Consider the following 17,226-nt stretch of genomic DNA (forward strand, 5'->3'; position numbering starts at 1 on the left):
CCACTGATTGTTTGATTACTTGGGGGATGGAAGGGGTGGGGGGAGGTGCCAGACAGAATAGTTAGGGCAAAACTGTTTTTGAATCATAAAAGGAGAATGAGAGGGCACAAATTTAATATGATTTGCAAAAGAAGCAAATGTGATGTGAGTAAAAGATCTGTCATACAGCAAATGGTTCGAGTGTGGAATGAAGTGTGGTGGAGGCAGATTCATTTGAGACATTCAAGAGGGCATTAGATGATTATAAATTAGATGAATAGATACAATGTGCAGAGGTACAGGGAAAAAGACAGGGGATGGCATAAAGTCATGACTTGTTTGGAGAGCCGGTGCAAATATGATGGGCCAAAAGCCCTCTCTCTGCGCCGTACCAATTCTGTGATTCTGTGAACTTTGCTACTTTCTCAACTTTTCCTGCCTCAATGGTTGTGATCGAAAACATTTACCTCGTTATTAATATGGTGGTTTGAATCATCCACTGGAGGCATCCAGTATTTACCAAAGGGGTTTATTGATGAACGGCGAAGGCAGTTAGATAACAGGCAGAGAACATTATACAACTGATCTTTACACTTTGGCTCCTTCGTCCACACTGCCCAAGGTCCTGCTACCAGGGTCCCCACTCGCAGCCTAGAAGGACCGATGGTGCAGAAGTTCAGGATAACCGTCACCTTAACAGCTACCGGGAGCAGGTGTCCTCCCCCATACCGCTGCAGTTCCAAATGTGCCATGATCCAGCCGACATGCCGGCACGACCAGTTCAGCAAGTCCTCGAAAGACAGGCGCTGCCGGTTTACACAAGGGCCAATACTGCGCCTCCTTCCCACCTCCTCTCGGCCACTTGGGCGGCCAACTCTCCATCCTCACCGTCTGGCTCCTGTTCCTTTGGGGCAGGCTCCGCTGCTACAGGGCCCTCCCCAAGCTGCTCCTGCTCATACAGCCTCAGTCCATCCCCCAGGGCTACGGCGGTTAGGATGATGGCAACTAATCCTGATTGTATTCCGAAATACATAGCCTATTGTTGCTACCCATGCCAGAGGTACGCCCTGCAACCGCCGTCCAGCGCCCTCCTGTAGGGGCTACCATGGGTGTTGCTCTTCGGTGGGCCGAGTGATGCCCCAATCAGAAGTAAGCCTTGCCTTTGGTAATTTCTCCTGGCGGAGCATTGTGGGAGTCCTGGAGAATACCAGGATGGGCGTTAATGATATGCCAAAGGTGTATACGGTACATTCGGCATAGAATGAAATCACGCTGCTGTCAAGGCACTGAAGCATGGCATTCCTTTGGGTGCCCGGCGCGGGCCTTGATTTTCGGCTAACGCGAGATTCTCCGCCCGCCCGCATTTTTCTATTCCAATGTCGGCCGACGGAGAATCCCACAAATAGTGTCTGTTTTTTTCAGTGCTGTACTGTTCTATGTTCTATGTTTTAAAAATCTAGGCACGCTGGCAATAACCTGACATAGGGTTCTAACATTTGGCTATAATCACCCTGTTCTTGACCCTCTTTGTGAATGTGCAGTCATGTCTGAGGGCGAGGATCAGTCACTTGTGGTCATTCAGGATATGTTCATCTGCAATAGATGGCCTGTGTATGCTATGTCTAGATGGAAGACAGGACAAGGGCTTTGTCCTGGCATCCTGGCTTAGAGATGGAGGGAAACTAGTCAATGAAAAGTTACAATTAATTCCCAAATCTATTCACTGACTGATACAAAATGGAGTGGAGGGTGCAGGCAACCCTGACTTTTTCATTGTTCTAATTCAAATGATGATAAGGGCCCATTACCAATCGACACAGGTCCAGGAGAAGCAGCAGCCTGAGTAGCTGTTGCTAAGTGTTGCTTTTACTTAATTCCTCTGTTTTAATAACCTTTGCTCTAGAGTCGCCAGGTATCGTTCTGATACCACAACGAGGTTCAAAGCCAAGTGCTGATCAATAACTCAATACACCAGTTAGTAAGTTTCAAATCAAAACACATTTATTATACAGTATACACAGTCAATCACTACTCATGCATAAACTCTACTTACTAGACAATCACTACAACTAAAGGCCTATACTTGGCTTTCAAATGGCCCACCAGGTCAGAGGAACAATGGCCTTTGTCCTGTTCTGAGTCTGCAGGCTTCAAGCTGGTATGGAATAGTAGCTAGGAGCGCCTATCCCATAGCGTGCGTTGACTGGAGACTTACTTGGTTGGTGCAGCTGCTAGGCAGGTCTCTCCTCGCTGAGAGTCACGGTCAAGAGTTCTTTGAGAGCTGCCAAGAGAGCAAACTGAACTTGGGGATGCTATCTTATAGGTCCCAGGTGTTTCGCGCCCTTGTGGGCGGACCCCAGACTTGATCCCAATTAATTGGATCATGTCCCAATCGTTCTAATCGATTTCTCCAATACCGGAGGTGTTCCTTGATCGTTGGGTGGGCCCTATGTGTCCGTTGGCCTGCCTTTGTCTTAGCTCCCACTGGCGCCGGGGAGTCTGTCTTGGTCTTGATTGTTTCAATGTTGTTTTTTGTCTCTGGAGATAGCTCATTAATATGTTAATGGCTATTGGTTTCAGTTCTGTCTGGGTTCTGCAAATCTTAATACACAGGAAACCTTGCACCTGCTTGTTTTCCTTGTAGCCGGCTAATTTTCCCTGTACTCTTTGCGGGCTTCCATTTTCGAGTCGGGATGTGGCCACCCCAGGTGGCTACACAGCGAGAGGGAACTGGGCTCCAAGAAGAACCAGATGCTCCCAAAGAGGGACAAAGTCAACAAGCCCAGTGGCCTGCCGTAGGTAATGTGGACGTTCTGAATTCTCCCTCTGTGTACCTGAACAGGCGACGGAATGTGGCGACTAGGAACTTATTACAGTAACTTCATTGCAGTGTGAATGTAAGCCTACTTGTGACAATAAAGATTATTATAGATATAGAAGAAATTACTCATACATGTAGATGAGCGAAACACAATGCCTCAGGCACGTTCACTTGTCCAGGGATGTGGGAGCTCACATTTACCAGCTTCTCTGGGAAGAACTGATGCCACAGGGCATAGATGAGCCACATGAAGAGGTCACATAAGGAGGAATGACATGGAAGATGTGCCTATGACATGATTCGAGGAGTAAAGTGCAGAAATGTTTTAACAATCATAAGTTTTGTTGTGTTAGGTGTTCAATGTCTAGCAAAGAATCTACCAAATGACTTGCGACTTGTCCAAACCAGGATCTTTATTGAATCACACATGGTAAGATACGATCTGTTATAGAGCATGTTATCATGAAGTTTCTTTGTACTCCCCTGGGACTACCCCTAAGCACAGTAGCTAGCATGATTGCTTCACAGCTCTAGCGTCCCAGGTACGATTCCCAGCTTGGGTCACCGTCTATGTGGAGTTCTCCCTGTGCCTGTGTTGGTTTCCTCCGGTTTCCTCCCACAGTCCAAATATATGCAGGTTAGGTGGATTGGCTATGCTAAATTGTTCTTAGTGTCCAATAAGGTTAAGTAGGGTTATTAGGGATAGGGTGGAGGTGTGGGGCTTAAGTGGGGTGCTCTTTCCAAGGGCCGGTGCAGACTTGTGGGCTGAATGGCCTCCTTCTGCACTGTAAATTCTATGTCTGTAGGACTGTCCTCATGTCCGTCGTATAACCATCTCCTGATCACCGGATGTGCCCGCAATTATATTTGCGTGCCTTGTCACTTACCACTGTCTCGAGACCTCATGGTGGGTCTGTACCGCCACTTACTGATTGGAGGTCGCACCACCAGCCATCTATAATATTGCTGATAGGCATATCGCCCCACTTTATTTTGCCTTTGTTTATTTGATCTCTTCACCTTCAATCTCATCGAGAAAAGTTTAATATCCTCACATTGATTTAGGAAATGTCTGTACTCACCATATACTGTAAGGATGGGATCAACCTTGAAAGGCTTTACCTTGGCTACATATGGCTTCTGTGGAACCTTAAAAAAAATGTTAATAAAAAAATTATTTTATTTTATTTATTAAATTTAGAGTACCCAATTATTTTATTTCCAATTAAGGGGCAATTTAGCGTGGCCAATCCACCTACCATGCACACCTTTTGGTTGTAGGGGTGAAACCCACGCAGACATGGGGAGAATGTGCAAACTCCACACAGACAGTGACCCGAGCCGGGATCGAACCGGTGCCATGAGACAGCAGTGCTAACCACTGTGTCACTGTGAGGCGCTTGTGGAAACTGATCAGTTATCCCTTCTCACATATCCTTAAACAGCTCCACATAGCATAGTACTTTCACCTGTGACTTCACCAAGTCAGTGTGCATGGCACAAGCAGCTGGAATTCCAAGATTAAGGAAGTATTGGTACAGTTGTATGCCACTTTGGCTTTGAGACCACACCTGGTGTACAGTTGGTCTCCATATTTAGGGAAGGATATGCTTCCATTTGGGATCATACAGCAATGGTTCATTAGACTGGTTCCTGGGATGAGACCGTTTTCCTATGATGAGATGCTGAGTAAATTGGGCCTATGCTCTCTGGGGTTTAGAAGGGTGAGAGGTGAAATATAAAAGATTCTGAAAGAGTTGACACGATTGACACGGAGAACACAGGGGCACAGCTTCAGGATCTTTCGGATTAAGATACGGAAAGTGTCTTCACTCATTGGGTTGTGAATCTTTAGAAATCTGTGGTGTTTGCGTCTTATGCATTTGTAAAAGAAAATTTTAGCTAAAATTGCTATCAGAGTGCTGCCGGTTGGGTGCAATCAAAACAAAGTCCCAGATTTATCCTTTTTTATAGAAAAGAATAAGAGACTTTGTTTTGTTTTCATGGGAAGCTCAGTTCAGAAGCAGGTTTGTGTGTGTCTGTTTGTATTCTTTATTGTTTAGAAGTGACAAAACACTTCACTAGCCCAGAGGGCTGCGGATACTCCATTGTTCAATATATTCGATGCAAATTTTTGGTCTCTCCGAGAAACAAGGGATCGAGAGAGTTGATGTGAAAGTGGGGCTTGAGGTTAAAGTTCAGCCAGCATCACTGAAGGGTGAAACAGGCTTGATAGGCAGTATGGTCTCCTCCTAATCCTTATCTTATTAACACGCTGCAAACTACTCAGACCCAAATTTATCCTTTAATTCATTGAACATCAATTGCTTTGATCTGGTACACGCTTCAGAACACTATCCACAGTGTTAAAGTGTTGTGAACTCATTCAGATTTTCTTTGCAAGTTGTATTTCAGATGACTGGGGCCAGGCTAGGATTGATTCTTTGATCAGTCCCAGCAATACAAGGCAAGGGTGCGAAATGGCAAAATGTAATTGGGTGAGACTGCCAAGATGGCAACAAAGTTTGAGAACAATGGTTTGGAATACAGCTCAAAATGTTTAATCAGATAGTGGAGGAGAATCAGTGACTAATGAAGACAAGTTTTAAAATAATACTGACACATTTATTCGTTTTGTGCATCTTTTGTTCTTTGTGCTATAGTTGCCTATAGTATGTCGTTCAGCAGGCATTCTCCTCAGTCACTTTAATTGATACTAAACGATCAGCCATGTCATTCAAAGACTGGTTAGGGTACCAATCAGATTTGTTACACAAATGCTTCAATGGGCGGAATTTTCCAAAAATTGCACAGAGTGCTGGATTAGGCAGGAAAAGCGGTGGAAAACTCGCTGGTTTCCCAGCTGGCTTATCTCAGCAGATCGAACGACACCAATTTCAAAGTGCTGGCGACGATCACAGTCAACTTGGGGTGGGGGAGCCCCAAAACCGCTGGCAAAGCTGGGGTTCAGAGCCCGGGCCGCCATTTTTAAAGGGCACACCGACCTCAAAGTGAAGGTTTAGGTCCCCCCCCTGCCCTCCTCCCCAGACATCAGGACCCGTGGCAAAGGGAACACTACTACTCCACCAATACGGCCACTCACCCCGGCACCACTCAATAGTCGGGTCACCATCCACCTCAGCCCATGCAGGCATCAGGGTGACTTAATCCTCCCCACCTCTTTTCTCACCGGCATCGGGAAACCCCTCAATTCTAAGTCTCCACTCCCCCTTCCCCATGCAGGCATAACCCCCCAGCATCACTCCCCCTCCTGCATAATGGGAACACTCCCAATGGGGAGCACTGGGCCTCGGCCCTGCCTGGCCACGTGGCTCACTACTCCAGGGCTATACTCACCTCCGAGGCCCTGGGCGTGGTCATAATGACTGGTTTCTGTTTTTGGAGAGCGATTTAGGGCTACCGTTGGGAAAAGGGGATGGTTGTGTGTATGTGTACTGGCTTGAGAGCTGGTGGCGTTGTATAGAACATAGAACATAGAACGATACAGCGCAGTACAGGCCCTTCGGCCCTCGATGTTGCACCGACATGGAAAAAAAAAAAAACTAAAGGCCATCTAACCTACACTATGCCCTTATCATCCATATGCTTATCCAATAAATTTTTAAATGCCCTCAATGTTGGCGAGTTCACTACTGTTGCAGGTAGGGCATTCCACGGCCTCACCACTCTTTGCGTAAAAAACCCACCTCTGACCTCTGTCCTATATCTATTACCCCTCAATTTAAGGCTATGTCCCCTCGTGCTAGCCACCTCCATCCGCGGGAGAAGGCTCTCGCTGTCCACCCTATCTAACCCTCTGATCATTTTGTATGCCTCTATTAAGTCACCTCTTAACCTTCTTCTCTCTAACGAAAACAACCTCAAGTCCATCAGCCTTTCCTCATAAGATTTTCCCTCCATACCAGGCAACATCCTGGTAAATCTCCTCTGCACCCGTTCCAAAGCTTCCACGTCCTTCCTATAATGAGGCGACCAGAACTGTACGCAATACTCCAAATGCGGCCGTACCAGAGTTTGGTACAGCTGCATCATGACCTCATGGCTCCGGAACTCAATCCCTCTACCAATAAAGGCCAACACACCATAGGCCTTCTTCACAACCCTATCAACCTGGGTGGCAACTTTCAGGGATCTATGTACATGGACACCGAGATCCCTCTGCTCATCCACACTACCAAGAATTTTACCATTAGCCAAATATTCCGCATTCCTGTTATTCTTTCCAAAGTGAATCACCTCACACTTCTCCACATTAAACTCCATTTGCCACCTCTCAGCCCAGCTCTGCAGCTTATCTATGTCCCTCTGTAACCTGCAACATCCTTCCGCACTGTCTACAACTCCACCGACTTTAGTGTCGTCTGCAAATTTACTCACCCATCCTTCTGCGCCCTCCTCTAGGTCATTTATAAAAATGACAAACAGCAACGGCCCCAGAACAGATCCTTGTGGTACGCCACTCGTAACTGAACTCCATTCTGAACATTTCCCATCAACTACCACTCTCTGTCTTCTTTCAACTAGCCAATTTCTGATCCACATCTCTAAATCACCCTCAATCCCCAGCCTCCGTATTTTCTGCAATAGCCGACCGTGGGGAACCTTATCAAACGCTTTACTGAAATCCATATACACCACATCAACTGCTCTACCCTCGTCTACCTGTTCAGTCACCTTCTCAAAGAACTCGATAAGGTTTGTGAGGCATGACCTACCCTTCACAAAACCATGCTGACTATCCCTAATCATATTATTCCTATCTAGATGATTATAAATCGTATCTTTTATAATCCTCTCCAAGACTTTACCCACCACAGACGTTAGGCTCACCGGCCTATAGTTACCGGGGTTATCTCTACTCCCCTTCTTGAACAAAGGGACCACATTTGCTATCCTCCAGTCCTCTGGCACTATTCCTGTAGCCAATGATGACCTAAAAATCAAAGCCAAAGGCTCAGCAATCTCTTCCCTGGCTTCCCAGAGAATCCTAGGATAAATCCCATCCGGCCCCGGGGACTTATCTATTTTCACCTTGTCCAGAATTGCCAACACTTCTTCCCTACGCACCTCAATGCCATCTATTCTAATAGCCTGGGTCTCAGCATTCTCCTCCTCAATATTATCTTTTTCTTGAGTGAATACTGACGAAAAGTATTCATTTAGTATCTCGCTTATCTCCTCAGCCTCCACACACAACTTCCCACCACTGTCCTTGACTGGCCCTACTCTTACCCTAGTCATTCTTTTATTCCTGACATACCTATAGAAAGCTTTTGGGTTTTCCTTGATCCTACCTGCCAAAGACTTCTCATGTCCCCTCCTTGCTCGTCTCAGCTCTCTCTTTAGATCCTTCCTCGCTTCCTTGTAACTATCAAGCGCCCCAACTGAAACTTCACGCCTCATCTTCACATAGGCCTCCTTCTTCCTCTTAACAAGAGATTCCACTTCTTTGGTAAACCACGGTTCCCTCGCTCGACCCCTTCCTCCCTGCCTGACTGGTACGTACTTATCAAGAACATGCAATAGCTGTTCCTTGAACAAGCTCCACATATCCAGTGTGCCCAACCCTTGCAGCCTACTTCTCCAACCAACACATCCTAAGTCATGTCTAATGGCATCATAATTGCCCTTCCCCCAGCTATAACTCTTGCTCTGCGGGGTATACTTATCCCTTTCCATCACTAACGTAAAGGTCACCGAATTGTGGTCACTGTCTCCAAAGTGTTCACCTACCTCCAGATCTAACACCTGGCCTGGTTCATTACCCAAAACCAAATCCAAAGTGGCCTCACCTCTTGTTGGCCTGTCAACATATTGTGTCAGAAAACCCTCCTGCACACATTGTACAAAGAACGACCCATCCAATGTACTCGAACTATATCTTTTCCAGTCAATATTAGGAAAGTTAAAGTCTCCCATAACAACTACCCTGTTACTTTCGCTCTTTTCCAGAATCATCTTCGCCATCCTTTCCTCTACATCTCTAGAACTATTAGGTGGCCTATAGAAAACTCCCAACAGGGTGACCTCTCCTTTCCTGTTTCTAACCTCAGCCCATACTACCTCGGAAGAAGAGTCCCCATCTTGCATCCTTTCTACCACCGTAATACTGTCCTTGACTAGCAGCGCCACACCTCCCCCTCTTTTGCCCCCTTCTCTGACCTTACTAAAGCACCTAAACCCCGGAACCTGCAACAACCATTCCTGTCCCTGCTCTATCCATGTCTCTGAAATGGCCACAACATCGAAGTCCCAGGTACCAACCCATGCTGCCAGTTCCCCTACCTTATTTCGTATACTCCTGGCATTGAAATAGACACACTTCAAACCACAGACCTGAACACTGCCGCCCTCCTGCGAAGTCAAAACTGTGCTCCTGACCTCTCTACTCTCAATCTCTCGCACCCCAAAACTACAATCCAGGTTCCCATGCCCCTGCTGAATTAGTTTAAACCCCCCCAAAGAGTACTAACAAATCTCCCCCCCAGGATATTGGTGCCCCTCAGGTTCAGATGTAGACCATCCTGTCTATAGAGGTCCCACCTTCCCCAGAAAGAGCCCCAGTTATCCAGAAATCTGAATCCCTCCCGCCTGCACCAACCCTGTAGCCACGTGTTTAATTGCTCTCTCTCCCTATTCCTCATCTCACTATCACGTGGCACGGGCAACAACCCAGAGATAACAACTCTGTTTGTTCTCGCTCTGAGCTTCCATCCTAGCTCCCTAAAGGCCTGCCTGACATCCTTGTCCCCTTTCCTACCTATGTCGTTAGTGCCAATGTGGACTACGACTTGGGGCTGCTCCCCCTCCCCCTTAAGGACCCGGAAAACACGATCCGAGACATCACGTACCCTTGCACCTGGGAGGCAACATACCAAACGTGAGTCTCTCTCGCTCCCACAAAATCTCCTATCTGTGCCCCTGACTATTGAGTCCCCAATTACTAATGTTCTACTCCTTTCCCCCCTTCCCTTCTGAGCAACAGGGACAGACTCCGTGCCAGAGGCCCGTACCCCATGGCTTACCCCTGGTAAGTCGTCCCCCCCACAAGTATCCAAAACGGTATACTTGTTACTCAGGGGAACGACCGCAGGGGGTCCCTGCACTGACTGCTTCTTTCCAGTCCCTCTTACAGTTACCCATCTATCTCCAGTCTTTGGTGTAACTACTTCCCTGAAGCTCCTATCTATGACCCCCTCTGCCTCCCGAATGATCCGAAGTTCATCCAGCTCAAGCTCCAGGTCCCTAACACGGTTTTTGAGGAGCTGGAGTTGGGTGCACTTCCCACAGATGAAATCAGCAGGGACACTGACGGCGTCCCTCACCTCAAACATTCTGCAGGAGGAGCATTGTACTGCCTTCCCTGACATCACCTCTAGATTTAAAAAAAAAAAACAAGAAAAAGAAAAAGAAAGAAGAGCTTACCTGATATTACCTCAAACCCTGCTCCTGCTGAAAGGTAAGCAAATTTAAAGGCACTCACTCACCTTCACGACAGGCCCCTGCTCCCGCTTCCCAACCACCGTGGGGTGGGGGGGGTTGGTTAGAGGAGGAGGTAGGGTGGGAAACACTCACGAAGTGTTTCGGGTTTAACTGTCACTTGCCAACAGCCCCTCCACAAACCACCTTCAACTTAGGCTGACCGCACTGCACGTATGCAAATTTCCCCAGAACAGCTGATCAGTAGCTCTGCTCTGCTGCCCTCTGCTGGTATCTTGTAAATGCTTTTGGCATATTACTGCTTTTGGTGACTATGTTGTTTTTGCATGTTGCTGACTCTTTTTTGTATAATTGAGTTGTTAATAACAGGTTTCCTCAGCTGGAGGACCTATGGGAGAAAGGCCGTGTGGTCAGTGGATAAGGCAATAACAGATTTTTGACAGATCCTTTGGCTGGGGCCCAGTGGTTCCTCACCTCTGCGGCATCCACCAGTCTCCGCGTTGGTGACTACTCTGTCCTCAGCCACCTCCAGGGCCCGCTCCTCGAAGGAAGTGAAGATTCCTATCTCCGGCACACCTTCATCTGTCTGGGCCCTCACCGGCGAATGTGGGAGAGCTTTTCCTGAGGAGACTATCGTTAGCCACATGGGTAGTTCACAGTGGTGAGAGGGTGGTATGTGAAGGAAATATTGGGAGGGTTGAAGAGAGAGGGGGGTGGAGGGAGGGTTGGGGGTCACATGGAGAGTTGGAGGGTGGATGCTTGCGTTGGGGCAGAAAGGTCTCCATGGGTTGAAGTCATTGGTGTCTACTCACTCGTGCTGCCCAGTGTAGATCGTTGACCTTTTTCCGGCACTGGAGGCCAATCTTCCTGGTCACACTCCCAGCCACCGCCACCTCACCCCAGGCAGCATAGCTACCCTGTGGCTAACCCTCCAGGACCCTCAGAGGAACAGGACATCTCTCCTGGCCTCCATTGTGTCGAGGAGCCTGGCCAGATCTGCATTCCCGAATCTTGGGGCCAGTCTCCTCGGCGCAATTGTTGCAAGATAGCTTGGGTTGGCTGAGAAAGTGCAGCCTGACCTGGTTAGCAGGGGGCCTAGCGAGCCTTCATTTGCGACAAGAATCCCATGAGGCCAATTAACATGGAATAGTGTTGCCGGCCTCACTGGGCCATACGCCAGGAAGATCGCGGCAATTCCCACTCGCTACCACACTTAGAAATCTTTCCGGAGAATACTGCCTATTGTCTACTCTAGAAGAGCAAAACTGTTAAATTAATTTATAAATCTCTGTTCAAATAGTGTAGATACGCTTGTGAAATGTAGTAGATTCAATACTGAGTTTACTTTAACAATTTTGGTATGTGATTAGACTTGGAGGCTAGGTTTGAATGACATGTTACATCAGCAAAGGTATATTTACAAGGATTCAAAACCAAATTAATTTCTTGTCAGTATCGAGAACGTAGAGGGCAAAACTTAATGGGTCAGTTCTGTTGCCTGCATGATAATCTGCCAAAGCAGATCACTTGCAACTGTAGAATCGATCCAATTTCATCCTTTTATTTCTATAAAGACCGAAACTTATAACTGGCTAGAATTTAGATCAATAGCCTTGAACAGCTTGGTGAGGGGATAAGTGCAAACAAAGAGCAAATATATGGAATATAATGCTTTTTGTAAATGATGCGCTCCCCTCAGAGTATTTGCTGCAGCGCCTTAGAGTACATTGTGCGATTGAGTATAAATCATAAAACCTTGCATGCTGCATCATTACTAACACACTTAAAAAAAGATGAAATTTTTCTAAAGGTCTTGGAAATTCAATTTCTAACTTCAACTTTCCAAATATATACAAGGACTATAAAGAGGACCCAGCTGTCAAGAGGAAATTACCCGAGGTACATTCAGGCCAAAAACTTTCTACGTTAGTAAATGACATACCCCCAGATACTGGCTCCTTGTTAGTAGAACTGCTGGACCCAGGCGACCTAGGGAAGGAAAACTGTGCAGACTTGCATGGGTGACTGTTGGAGGAGGTACATTCCCCCGGATGAGACAAGGAAAAATGGGAAGAGGAACTCGGCATAGAGATAAGGGGGAGGACGACACAGGGCAAACTTCACCTTCACGTGCGGAGGGCAGAGCCTAACGCAGCTAAAGGTGGTGCATAGGGCGCACCTAAGCAGAACCCGAATGCGGGGTTCTTTCTGGGGGTGGAGGACAAATGCGAACTGTGCGAGGGAGGCCTGGCCAACCACACTCATCTTCTAGGCTTGCCCAGACTTGTCCGGTATTGGACAACCTTCTTTGAGGCAATGTCCAAGGTGGTGGGAGCGAGGGTGGGGCCATGTCCAAAAGTGGCGGTCTTTGGGGTTTCAGATCAGCCAGAACTCTTCATGAGTTGGCAACATCCTAGCCTTTTCCTCCCTGATCGCCTGACAAAGAATCCTGCTCAGCTGGCAATCAGCAGCACCACCCAAAGCTGCAGACTGATTGTCCAACCTGGTGGAATTTCTCAGGTTGGAGAAAATAAAATTGACCATCCAGGGGTTGGAAGGAGGCTTCTGCAAGACTTGGTGGCCGTTGGCCAACTTGTTCCACACCTGTTTATAGCAGCAACCTGTACATTATTGGCAGGGGGGGGGGGGGGGGGTGAGGGGAAATATGAAAGAGCGACGGGACAGAGAGGAAAGGGAAATGGCAGCGCGAAGGAAGGCCGGCAAAGAGAACAAGCGACAAAGCCACAGAGGACTGGTCCGAGGACAAGCTGAAGCCCAAACCAAACTGTAAATAGTAAGAAGTCTTACAGCACCAGGTTAAAGTCCAACAGGTTTATTTGGAATCACTAGCTTTCGGAGCGCAGCTCCTTCATCAGGTGAGTCTACCATCGACACTACAGATGACTGGCTCAAAGTGGAGAGGATCTCCTAGAAGATAACATGGCAAACTGTAAACAGACACTTGTAAATACGTGCTCTGGCCATACTGGGGGTTGTAACGTACATATGCTGGCTAAAAGGGGGGGGGGGGGGGGGGGGGGGGGGGGGGGGGTTATGACCACAGCGGGAGGGAAGACAATTGCTTAGAAATATATGTGTTGGTTTCGGTTTTTCTTGGCTGCACGGTAGCACAGTGGTTAGCACTGCTGCTGTACAGCCCCAGCCAGGGACCCAGGTTCAATTCCCTACTTGGGTCACTGTGTGGAGTCTGCACCTTCTCTCCGTGTCTGCGTGGGTTTCCTCCCGGTGCTCCGGTTTCCTCCCACAAGTCCCAAAACACATGCTTGTTAGGTGAATTGGACATTCTGAATTCTCCCTCTGTGTACCCGAGCAGGCACCGCAATGTGGTGACAAGGGGATTTTCAGAGTAACTTCACTTCAGCCTACTTGTGACACTAATTTTTTTTAAAATTTAGAGTACCCAATTCATTTTTTCCAATTAAAGGGCAATTTAGCATGGTCAGTCCACCTACCCTGCACATCTTTAGGTTGTGGGGGCGAAACCCACGCAAACACGGAGAGAATGTGCAAACTCCACACGGAGAGTGACCCAGAGCCGGAATTGAACCTGGACTTCAGCGCCGTTAGGCTCCACTGCACCACCATGCTGCACTACTTGTGACACTAATAAAGATTATTATCCATTTTGGCACAGTTTTGTAATGTGTAACACATGAACTGTTAAACACAAGATGGGAAAATCAAATAAAAACATTTTAAAAAATAAACTTTCAAAATATGTGTCTATGTGAAACGTTCCTGGATTGCAATTAAGAAATGCTTTGCATTTGACATCTTCTGTGACAAGTCCTGTCTGAAACATATCCTCTGGCACAAGTTTGTGTCATCTCAAATAACAGTGGCTATTTTGCACCTGAAATGAATTATGTAGAAGACAAACATAAAGTATTCTATTTTATTTCCACAGCAATTGCAGCAGTGTTTATGTACAGAAGTACAGAAAGATGGTGTACATTATTACATAAACTTGCCAGTTCTTGAACCTAATCTTTATAATACTGCACACTTTCAAGTTTACAGATTTATGCGAACTTATTCATTTTTTAACAGTGAAATTACTCAATTGATGTGTATTGGGACGGTACAACACAAAATAACCAAGTCAATACACACCAAGCCAAACTTAGATCTTCATGAAACTCCATACAGCATTTCAGGATTCTCCCCAAATTCTTTACAAAGTGGGTACCGTGCACCTAAAAGTATATATTGTCTACATCCATCATATTATAAATTTTCAATCTAAATGGAGAAAAAATTGAGGTGGTGAAACATCCACTTTTCATAGATGAGATAACCCTGCACTCTGAACATGGTAAATCAGCATAAGTTGAGTTATCCATATTTGAACCTTGGGTATCTAGCAGCAAAGTTACAGTCAAGTTCATGCACCAATTGTTCTACATCAATAGCTATTTATACTGACAACATTTTAATTAACTTACTTATAACACATGCGTGATATATTGAAACATTATATTCCATGTAGTAATACTCCATAAGTAACAACACTTTCCAAGTTGCAAATGTAAAACAGTACCATAAAAAGTGTAAATTAGAAATGAACATAAAGTGTAAACTAGAAATAAATCATAAAACTGCAAGCAATTTCATTTCTATATTATTAATACCAGCATGCCACTAATATCTACTCAACATGTCTGCTCTTAGATTATTTTAACTTAATTCAGATTTCTTTGAGTTACGCAGAAATTACCGTTGCAAGTCAGCTAACGAACTGGATACAATTCTGTTTGTGCAAAATAAACATAGGTAAAATATCAGTGTAAAACTGTTAGAAAAAAATATAAACCAGATGCATGTTTTATGTAATAAATAAAATAATTAAAGGTGCTGTTATACTATTACATTTGTATTACCACAGGCATTTGTGTTTCACAACAGTGGAAAAGTGACAGTACAACTCTGGATACAAAAGTAAAATATTATGGATGCTGAAAATCCGAAATAAAAACAGAAACTGCTGGAAATACTCAGCAGATCAGGCAGGATTTGTGCTAAGAGAAATAGAAGTAATGTTTCAGGCCCATGGCCATTCCAATTTCTCTCCTGGTCTGCTGAACATTTCTAGCGTTTTCAATTTTTGGTGATTTTTTTATATACCTCTGCACTCGAGTTCTGATCAACATCTGGAGTTAAGTTGTATGGAACCCCTTGGCAAACTAAACACTGCATAGACTCAACATTTAGAAGTTACTGCAGAGAAGCCAGATACAAGATTATGATTAAAAACAATAGGTGATACAGTATCGAGAAAGTTGATCTTATTAACTGGTATAATTTCCTTGAATACACATCATCTTGGCTATGTACTCATCTGAATAAAAATTGTAACACTGCAACAGAACATTAGAGCACAACAGGCATGTATTCTATCAAATACCATACACTGGGCTAGAAGACACCTCAATGGTTTCTTTCAGTGCTGTTCTATGGTATCAGGTACAGTCAATACAGGTCGACAGATTTTGCCTTTGATGTTGCTGCTCACACAAAAGAGGCAAAAAAAATGTTCCCAAGTGACCTCCAAGTTGGAAACTAAGCAGTCAAGCACTTGTACTGGGTAACATATATGGAACAAGATTTCTATCCTCTGGTTATTCATTTGTTATTTCACAAGAGAACATTGGCCGCTGAGCAATAGTTACAGATCGATATGAATGAGGAATCCCTTCACTTCATTTGATTTCATCCTCTCATTTAATCTGTACAATCTCCCAGTCTCCATTGTCATTTCCGATAACCTATTCTGGCTGTTGAACGTGTTCTGTATGAAGAAATAGTTCTCGATACTTGTCCTGAATGTGCCCTTCAGTGACAACCGTATCAGTTTCAGCAGACAAACTGATGCTGGTTTATAACTGTCATCTGAAACCCATCAGTACTACCCACAAAATACTGTAGTGCATAAAAAATTGCAGCCATTAATCCTATACTATTTTTGTTTAACAGCTTAATGGTTACCACCAAAAGATAAGATGCACATACGTGAACAGACAATGTGTTAACTATACGATGAATAATTGTTTTTAAAATATGGTAGCTAATGCATCTTCGAATTAGCTATGTTATTTTTAAATGAGAAAATCAATACATCAACGTTTCCTATATTAAAGTTATTTAAAATTAATTAGTGAACAGTGCAATGCCACTTGACAGATATCATTGTTAGTTGAAACATGAAGATAGAGTACTGTAGTATAATACAAATGATCAATTTTTTCTTGAACATGCATTTCAGATATCCAGAAAATAAATAATTAATATTAATAAATAGAGTAACAAATTTCTTAACACAATTTGAAAATTGTTGAAGAGACATGTTTCCAAAGTTTTAGTCCTGAATTCATCAGGACAAACACAATAATGCCAAATTTTAAAATATCACAACAATGGAATACAGGAGAAAAAGGTACTGAATGGTTGGCAAGTCAACTCTGATTGGCCAAGGCGTTGTCATGAAGAAAGTATACTATAAACTCCCAGGTAATTTTTAAAAGACGCAAGGCTTGAACATATTTGTTTTGGTTGCAGAGAACAGGTCCATGCATTAATATATATCACTTTGAGCAAGCGTAACGGAACCATATTGAGCTTGACTGATTATTTAAATTGTTTTTAGTGTATCTATTAGTGCACTCAGGTTTATTCAGAAAGTACTGCCTAGTTACATAATTACATCTAGTAGATGATCTGTTTTGGGTTTTGCAAGCTCATTCTGGTTGAGTATAGTCATCAGTCTACTATGAACAATCGTCTGCCTACCACACAATTGAGCAATGTTAGGCATGAATTTGTGCAAATACAATGCCAGGTATGCAAGCCGTATGTTCGAACGATTGGCTGAATGTGCATGTTTCACTGGTACTCTACACAACCAGCCCCGATTGTAGAATCCAAAACAAAATATCCACTGTTAAGTC

At 44.9% G+C, this 17,226-nt stretch overlaps 1 protein-coding gene across 2 annotated transcripts in view; it reads right to left on the reverse strand.

Annotated features, from left to right (window-relative positions):
* elovl4a (ELOVL fatty acid elongase 4a) overlaps nt 1–17,226 on the reverse strand; it is a 108,939-nt gene that overhangs the window by 1,601 nt on the left and 90,112 nt on the right. The window contains exon 8 of one of the 2 annotated variants that reach the window (XM_038799312.1): nt 3,883–3,949. In XM_038799312.1, coding sequence (XP_038655240.1) covers nt 3,883–3,949 — 67 coding nt within the window. Of the gene's footprint in view, nt 1–3,664; nt 3,950–17,226 lie in introns of those variants that run through there. The other variant, XM_038799302.1, reaches the window with a different exon arrangement.

The sequence above is a fragment of the Scyliorhinus canicula genome, chromosome 6 (assembly GCF_902713615.1).
Source record: "Scyliorhinus canicula chromosome 6, sScyCan1.1, whole genome shotgun sequence".
Taxonomy (NCBI): domain Eukaryota; kingdom Metazoa; phylum Chordata; class Chondrichthyes; order Carcharhiniformes; family Scyliorhinidae; genus Scyliorhinus; species Scyliorhinus canicula.